Source organism: Salvia splendens, chromosome 5, assembly GCF_004379255.2.
Source record: "Salvia splendens isolate huo1 chromosome 5, SspV2, whole genome shotgun sequence".
NCBI classification, from domain to species: Eukaryota; Viridiplantae; Streptophyta; class Magnoliopsida; order Lamiales; family Lamiaceae; genus Salvia; species Salvia splendens.
The window spans coordinates 10,343,973-10,353,219 of NC_056036.1; the positions used below are offsets into that span (position 1 = coordinate 10,343,973).

General features: G+C 35.4%; 1 protein-coding gene and 1 pseudogene across 1 annotated transcript; both read left to right on the forward strand.

Annotated features, from left to right (window-relative positions):
* Positions 1-506: 506 nt before the first annotated feature.
* On the forward strand, positions 507-2,321 carry LOC121803258 (cytochrome b561 domain-containing protein At4g18260-like). The gene is made up of 4 exons (XM_042202941.1): positions 507-746; positions 821-988; positions 1,492-1,640; positions 1,825-2,321. The coding sequence occupies exons 1-4, from the start codon at positions 636-638 to the stop codon at positions 2,225-2,227; spliced, it is 831 nt and encodes a 276-aa protein (XP_042058875.1). The 5' UTR covers positions 507-635; the 3' UTR covers positions 2,228-2,321.
* A 2,789-nt stretch (positions 2,322-5,110) lies between these two features.
* Positions 5,111-8,558, forward strand: LOC121802979 (annotated as a pseudogene).
* The last annotated feature ends 689 nt before the right edge of the window (positions 8,559-9,247 follow it).

Genomic DNA, 9,247 nt, shown 5'->3' on the forward strand with positions numbered 1-9,247 from the left:
TCATTTTATATTAAAGTAAACTTCATATTCTACTAGTAATCTTTTCCATCCACATGTAAGAGCTAGTAATTGCAATTCCATTGATGATACTCCTTGTGAGCGTGGTTTTCGTTGTTGTCCAAATCTAGCTTCAATTAAAGCAATGCAGATTTCAGATACATAATTATTAGGACAGTAGATCATAAGAATAAAAAATAGACTTGGGGATTTAGGGTGATATTTTAATAACTTAAATATAAATGAAAAACAGATCAATACAGAAATTTATCGAAATGCAATATGCCACACGTTTCTCATCAGAGAACATTAACTCGTCTAAACCTAATTCACTCTAATAAAGATTAAGACTATCATTACCATGAAGATAAATATAGTCCATTTGATTACTTCTTTACAAAAAGGCATCCATGTCAAAAAGCAAAACAAACATTTTCAATGAATAAAGGGAGATAATCAAAGACACACACCATCATTGCAAGCTTGGAAAAATAACATTTTCACCATTACAAAACGAATATAAAAGAATCAATCTAGTCCCATCTATTGCCACAACCTTAGATCATCCAAAAAGACAGCATTAAATTCACCAAACACCTCAAAACCTCCCTTCAAAATCTTGAAGGAGGAAACAAAAGATGTCTCCTTTAAGCAGTTTTAGTGTTGCCATAGCTCTTCTACTTCTTGCACATTTATGTGAATCTTCACCATACAAAAATCAAGATTCCGGCAGCCTCAACGAACACGATGTAAGTAGGAGTATTTAATTTCTGGTGTGGTTCGAGTTGCTCGACTGGTTCTAAAAAAATGTAGTATTGTGCAGGAAAATTCTCAGAGGGTGTTTGATATTGTAGTTCATGGAATCTTGCTGTGGGCATCAATGGGATTCTTGATCCCTTTGGGAATATTGGTGATTAGAGTTTCCAGTTGCACAAGTGAATTTCAACCTTCTAGGCACAAAAAAGTGTTCTATGTTCATGCACTTTTGCAGGTATAGTCACTCTACTTTCAAGAAATTGAGAAGATAGGAAAAGAAGAAAAACTAAAATGCATCAAAGAAATGAAAGAAATCAATATACTAGTATAATGAGTTTTTTTAGATGGTTGTGATCAAAATCATTGTGTTACTTTATAGTCTATGGTTTTACTGCATTTTCATAAAGCATAATCATGATTTTCTTTTAATACTATATAGCATGGCCATTTTGTCTTGAAAGTCCATGAGTAGTGGAGTATTAGATACACTAGAGATAGTATTTTGGTACACATAATTACCTTTTTTTATGCATTTTGAGGGTCAAATTGTGTGATTCGATTTATGACATTGTAGCTTGATTTCAAATACTACTTGCAATTTCAGTTTAAAATACTACTCCTATTACTATTTTATACTCCTATCATTGTATGTTGCTTATATGAATTAATGTCTTATTTTTTTTTCTCTTCAATTTCACTTTTTAATTGCCAATTAAAGTTATATCATATAATTGACAGGTACTTTCGGTTCTGCTTGTAACCGTTGGAGCAATTTTATCAATCAGAAACTTCGAGAATGCATTCAACAACACACATCAAAGACTAGGGCTGGCTCTTTATGCTGCTATTTATATGCAACTTATCCTCGGATTTAAAAGACCTAAAAGGTAACTAACACAATATTTATATCCTTAATTCAAATGCAGTTGAAATTATTTTGTGGGAGAAGTATTTTTTGTAAGCACTAAGATGACACATTATTGCATATAGTAGCTCATCACAATTAACTTAAGAAAAGAAAAAGAAACCATTTTATTTTGCTAATTTTTTCTTTTTCCAATTTTTGTGCAGGGGGACTAGAGCTAGAAGTGCATGGTACTTGTTACATTGGTTACTAGGTACCATAACTTGTTTGGTTGGAGTCTTGAATATCTACACTGGATTACAAGCCTACCACATAAGAACTTCAACAAACACAAGATTTTACACCATAATCTTCACAGCTCAATTATCTTTCATGGTAATTCTCTATCTTTTCCAAGACAAATGGGATTACATTTTAAGACAGGGGATGCCACCTGGCGTTGTTGGTAGTTATGGAAACAATGATATACCATTGCCAATAACACTATCTCAACAAGTGGAAGATGATCAAGTCAAGGATTCCTTCAATGAACCATCTATGAAGAGTAATGCATTGGGCACTCATTTTTCAAGAACCAATGTGCTTAATAAACTATTTCAACTGACTTGAATTATTCTATCCTTCTAGTATGTTTTTAGGTTTAATTGTTAAATAATGCACAACATTTCCATCAATTTTTAATATAGACATGATTTTTGGACCAGCTTTCGGTTTGTTACATGTTCGATTCCTAATTTTTTGTCCGTGAATAGTATAATTTCTTTATCACGTGGAAAATATTTACTAGCCACGTACAAAACTGATGATCATGGAGTACAATTTTTTTTGTTAATTAAAAACCATTTTTTGCAATTAACTAATTAGAGCATCCGCATCGGTTCTCTCTGGGACGGACGGCGTCCGTGCCGCTGAGCAGGCTACGTGGCGCGTTTCTATTCGCCAACGGATTAGCTGTTGGATTTTCTATTTTTTTAAATCGAAAATAATACCAAAAATTTAAAAATATATTTTCAGATTCTAAAAATATAGCCGTTTTATTACCGTTTTTATGAAATTATTTTGTTTTTTTTAAATTTTTTTTAATCCCAAAATCATCTATAAATACACACATTCATCATCCATTTTTCACATCGAATTATCTCTCGTTCATATTTTTTCATACAACTCATCTACATCTTCCTCTCTCACTCAAACCCTTTCTAAAAATTCAAAAATGGATTTCATCGATATCATTGCGGAAGCGGAGTGTGAAGAACAAGAATACTATGAACAATATCGTGCCGCCTATGAAGCCTATGTCGCCGCCGCTACCCCCAACCCTTCTCCTCAACCAACTAGATCAAATCGCCGCTACATCCCTCGTAACCGGGAGGGAGCTCACGAAAGGCTCGTTGCCGACTATTTTTCCGACTAGCCGCGGTTTCCGGAAGATTACTTTTGGCACCGCTTTCGCATGTCAAAACGGTTGTTTATGCATATTGTCAACACATTGTCCACCCGTGTTTAATACTTTCAGTCACGTAGAGACGCAACCAGTCGGCAAAGCCTCTCGGCATTGTAGAAGTGTACTTGTGCCCTTCGACAACTTGCTACTGGGCAAACGGCTGACCTCTTCGACGAGTATTTGCATGTGGGTGAGTCAACTGGAATCCTATGCCTCAAAATTTTTTGCGGCGGCGTTCGTTCTGCTTTCGGTGAGGAATTCCTTCGGGCACCCACCACCGAAGATTGTCAACGGTTGCTTCATCTTCACGAAATAGTCCACGGTTTTCCTGGTGTGCTTGGCAGCAATGACTGCATGCATTAGAAGTGGAAGAATTGTCCGAATGCTTGGAGGAGGAAACACTTAAGCGGCCACAAAGGCGGCGGCCCAACGCTTATCCTTGAAGCGGTCGCCGACTACCGCCTATGGATTTGGCATGCATATTTCGGTGTTGCCGGATCCAACAACGACTTGAACGCGCTCTATTCTTCACCACTATTCAATGATGTTTTGAATGGTGTAGCACAGGTGATCGACTTCACCGTCAACGGAAATGCATACCACATGGGTTACTATCTCACCGATGGTATCTACCCAAGGTGGTCGACTTTCATGAAGACGCTCAGCAATCCGCAAGACCCGAGACGGATTCTTTATTCGCAGCGTTAAGAGTCTGCTCGAAAAGACGTCGAAAGAGCTTTTGGGGTCCTTCAAGGCCGGTTCAACATTGTGAAGGCCTCGTCTCGGCTGTGGTACGTTAAAAATATCGTCGACATCATGTACACATGTATTATCTTGCATAACATGATTATAGCTGACGAAGGACTGAGGGCGGCTAACTTTTACGATGATGATGAAGCCAGAAGCTCAACCGCGGGGTCTCCCCCACGCCGAGGTGTGCATACGACGGTGGGCGAGAGGATCGAAACAAGACACATAATGAACGATACCAGAACCCACATTTGCGGGAAATTCAGCCACGAGTAGTGGTTTTTTTAAATTTTATGAATTTAATTATGTAATTTTTAATTTTTAGGATTTAAATTATGTAATTTTTTAATTTTTTGGATTTTAATTATGGATTTTTTTTTGTAATTTGTAATAGTATTCCGGGTATTTTTAATGCATTCTAATATTGTGGAAATGTTTTTATTTAAATTGAATAATAGAAAGGTGGGAGCCTTGAGCATGTCATTGCGAAAGAGGATGGATATTGGTGTTATGCTCTTGGGAAAGAGCAGAGAGTAAAAAATAAATAAAAGTGTGTCCTGATCCACTTTCATACTCTTGCCAAAGAGTATGGATGAGGACGCTTTAAGTGTATCCTACGCAAATATTGCGGTTCTTAATTGATTTGCAAGTTTTGCAATTTAATACTAGTATGATAGTACCATTGTACATATATAATGAACACTATATCAAGCACATTGTTAGCTATGTATTGAGTTTTAAGGAACTTACCATATCTTGAAGGGATAAGAATATGTACATTTTTTGAGATACAAGACCACTTGAAGCTTATATTTGTGAATAAATTTAAAAAAAATCAAATATTACTATATTTCATTAATAATATTTGACTAGGGAACTTGAATTTGACTACAGAACTCACGTAGTATTCTCTATCATTAATAAATTCTTTTTTTTAAATTAACTCCTATATAAGGTGGGAAATTACAAATAAACTGTTATACTATAGATAGGAGGAAATTATAATTGAGCTATAGTATAGGAAATTACAATTGATGTTATGAGGGCTCGAACTCGGCACATCATACAATAATATCTAAGTTCCTTGGCTCTAGGATAAAGGCTCTGGACTCTATCATTAATAAATTCAAGTATTATTTCATTGTCAATAGTGAATACATCACATTATATGCACATAGGGATATCCATTTTAAGAATGAAAACAATATCCTTAAATCATTAAAAACATATCCCCTGATTTATCTCTCATATAAACATTTAGAATGAAAAAAGAAAAAAAATATTTGTTGACACTTATTTCAAGAAAGCAAAATAATTCACTATCTCCTTCTGTTCCTGTGCTGATAATTATCACTTCAAGTAACGGACTGCGCTCGCACACTCACACCCACACCACACATTTCAATGGCGTCTACCGATCATCACATGCACGGAGAGGACGACCACGACCACGACCACCACCACCACCACAAGGAGTAATGCGCTTCTACTTCAGTTTTTCAACTAATTCATCAATTTTCCCCAATTTGAAGCTATGAATTGATTAAGTTGGCGCAATTTCAACAGAGAATCGTGGATTGGTCCTGATGGGAAGGTGTACCACAGCCACGATGGACTGGCGCCGCACTCGCACGACCCAATCGAATCCCCTGGCTACTTCACTAGACGAGCACCGCCGCTCCTTAATCGCGATTTCAACGAGAGAGCCTTCACCGTCGGAATTGGCGGCCCCGTCGGCACTGGGTCTCTCTTTTTTCTTTCTCTTCTTTTTTTATTTATATTTTTATTTTATGTAATTTTCTTTTAGATAAACGTTGCCTTTTTAAAGAAAATAAAGAGAGATAGGAGTATTTTTCAAAATAAATATAGTATAATAGATTATTTTTTGTTTTTAATTTTTTTACTAATGCAGGAAGACGGCGTTGATGTTAGCTTTGTGTGAATTTCTGAGGGAATACAGTCTTGCAGCTGTAAGTATAATTTTGTGGGGTTTTTAATTTCTGCCTTTTTCCGAATAATTGGTGAGTTTTTGTTAATTGGAAATATATTTTTGCCACCAAAAGTTATTGTATGCAGGATTAGTTGAATTATTTTGAGGGAATTATTTGATGAATCTGTTTTGTTGTTTAGAAAATTATGGCTCCCAAAAACAAAGTAAATAAATAATGAAGGAGTTGGGCGCAAAGTAGAGAGGCCTCAGTTGAAAGGTCATGGTATCATTGTGTCAATGCCTTCAATAGAGCACTGAAAGGGAGGTTATTGAATCGAGTCGAAACTAGTCCAGATAGTGCCAACCTCGATCTCAAAACAAAGCCATCTCAGCTCGAATAAACTACTAGTACCTCTTAATATTGAACTAATCTGAACTTAAATACCTATTTTCAGTCAGTTAAACAGGATATTATCCGAATCCGAAGAAAATTAATAAGTACTCTCTATCTACCAACATCCACCAAGAGTAGTAGTCACAATTGTTCACACTCTTGGTGGATGGAGGGAGTAATAAAATTTGAACTTTTTGCACTTACAAAAAGGCAATATCTGGATCAATATATATATATATTTGAAATTTGAATTATTAATACATTGAAGCTCGATAAAGCTGTGAACCTGATAATGGTGAGTTTGAGATCAAGCTGGAAACTGAGATTATTTTCGATTATTTTTGGGCGGCTTGACTCACTTGTATTGCACCCTTAGGCTTGAACGGTTATAATTGAACTTTATTTTTAATAAGGATATAAAACTCAATCATGTATACTATTATTCATGAAAAGTGAAAAAATATAAAAAGATTATTCTTCATTGTTCCACCTAGTTTCCGCAAAGGTCCAGTTTGTAAGATGTGTGTTTGCTTGATATAACTAGAACAAATGTTGTTAGTGTGTGAAATGATCCAATGTGCATAAGAAAATGTTGAGATCAGCGTTACTCTCGGCTGACTCCTGCTTGATTTTATGCTTGTTGCCATTGCTGTTCTTCATGGAAGTCTTTATAGGAAGTAATGTGAATCCTTGCAGGTAACCAACGATATATTCACAAAAGAGGACGGCGAGTTCTTGATAAAGCATGGAGCTCTTCCGAGGAAAGGATCCGTGCTGTAGAAACGGCGGGTGCCCCATGCAGCTATAAGAGAAGACATCAGCATAAATTTGGGGCTCTTGAGGAGCTCTCCAATTTGTACAAAGCAGATATACTCCTTTGTGAATCTGGTGGAGGTAATTCTCGACTCAATATCATCACATTGTTTACTGAATTTTTTCCCATAATAGGGTCAATTGTCTCAAAACACACGAACTTTGGACTGTTTTTGGTTTAGCACAGAATTTACGAACATTATTTGTTACAAAATACATTGGCCATGAACTGCAATTTTTATTTTTTTTTTATTTTCCTAACTAACTCCGAATGCAGACAACAATCTTGATTTCGGCTCTCATGTAAGTTTCGATTTGGGATTTAATTTGTGAGAAATACATTAAATAGTGAAGTTCATGTATTTCAGGACAAGTTAAAAAAAATTTACGTGCCAAACCAGAAATAATCCAAAGGTCATGTATTTTGAGGCAATTACTCCTTCAATAGTACCAAAGTTATAGTTCTTTGTTCCTTTTTTGTCCGTCCCAATATTATAATCCACCTTCTTGATCAAATGAGCACTATTTTATTCTCTTGATCTTCTGGTGAATAAACGAGGGCATGGTGGTAAAAATTGTGTCCAGACTCCATTTTCATGTTCAAATCCATTAAATACTCCTCTTATAATCTATTAGAGCATAAGTGGTTTCTACTTGATATATACTGTTGAGAAATGCTTTTGATTTTTTTATTTTGCTTCCTTTGTTTTGTTTCAGATAATCTGGCAGCCAATTTCAGCCGAGAACTGGCTGATTAATAATCTACATAATAGATGTATCTGCTGGTGATAAAATTCCTCGAAAAGGAGGGCCGGGCATCACTCAAGCTGACCTCCTAGTAGGTTTCTCCCTCCTTCTAGCTTCTCTCGTCTGACTATATTATGGTTGATTTACTGTTTTGTTGCAGGTGATCAACAAAACTGACATTGCAGCTGCAGTGGGAGCTGATTTATCAGTCATGGAACGTGATTCACTCCGAATGAGGGATGGTGGTCCATTTGTTTTTGCTCAGGTTTTCTTCATATCCCGTCTCCCATAGCCGTTCTTGTTGTAGACGAGCTTTATTACTCATATCTTCATTGTTTGGTTGTCTCTTTTACCCAATACAAATGCTTGATCATTAGCATCGAGAGAAAAATGAGGATTTATTAGCTGTTGGCGATATTTTGACTTGCGTTATTAAGTGAACGAAGCAGATAAACATGCATAGCATATTAGTAATATTTGTAAACGCGAGTAAAATGTCATCATAAGGTCAAAGTTACTATAATTTAAGAACAGCACCTATTATTATGATTTTATCCATCCAAGTTATCTATAGTAAACACAAACTTATAATTTGAGTTGGGACTTGGATATACATATTGGTTGTATTTATAATGATGAAAAAATTGTGTATAAGCAGGTGAAACATGGTGTTGGAGTGAAGGAAATTGTGGAACATGTTTTAGGTGCTTGGGAAACAGCAACGAGCAAGAAACGTCTTTAGTTTGGAAACATTGAGATGTTTATGTGGACTGAAAAACGATGTAGCGTGTAATGTATCTCTGTTTCGCCTTCGGTTGGAATAAAACCATTTTGGAATGGAAAAAGAGATGGTTTGATTGGATATGATTTCAGGAACATAAGATGAGTTAATATATCTAATAGAAATCGTTCCATCCTAAAACCAATTGGTGATAAGAGGAGAAGCTCATGAGACTTATATAGTGGATTAAGCTCTTTGTGTACACCGATGTAGAATATTTTTACATTCATTTTATGTTTCAATTGCCAACAATATCAAAGTATCCTATATTCATATTATAGCCACAGAGATGAAAAAGGAGTAAAAAGAAATCACTCTTTTGCTATAGCCTATAAGTACTGTTTAGGTTTCTTTGCCCTAATAGATGAATCTAATTTTAATATTTTTTGTGATTGTGAATCAAGGTAAGTTTATAACATTGATTCGGCTTCTTCAATTTCAAAACTCGAATCATCTTTGTTTTCTTCTGATCGTAAAAAGAAAATCCAAAATTTGGTGGAATATTATCGATTTTTTTCTTATTTTCTTCAAAATATATTACTTCTATTTAATTTATCGCTATATAACTATCACTAATTGATATTGATAGTTATTATATCTGATTAAAGTAATGATTAATATAGAGGCACGAGAATAAGATGTCGAGAAGGAATTTGGTAGTTTGAAAATTAAATAAAAAAATTTGGGTTATAATAAGATCACCGAAGGCTGTTCGCTCCTTTCTACAAACACATACATCTCATGCTTCTCTCTTTTATAGCCCATTTTAT

Coding starts and splice junctions, on each gene's coding strand:
- LOC121803258 (XM_042202941.1), top strand. CDS start 636: ATGTCTCCTTTAAGCAGTTTTAGTGTTGCCATAGCTCTTCTACTTCTT. Junction 989..1,491: donor ATGTTCATGCACTTTTGCAG/GTATAGTCACTC, acceptor TATAATTGACAG/GTACTTTCGGTTCTGCTTGT. Junction 1,641..1,824: donor GGATTTAAAAGACCTAAAAG/GTAACTAACACA, acceptor ATTTTTGTGCAG/GGGGACTAGAGCTAGAAGTG.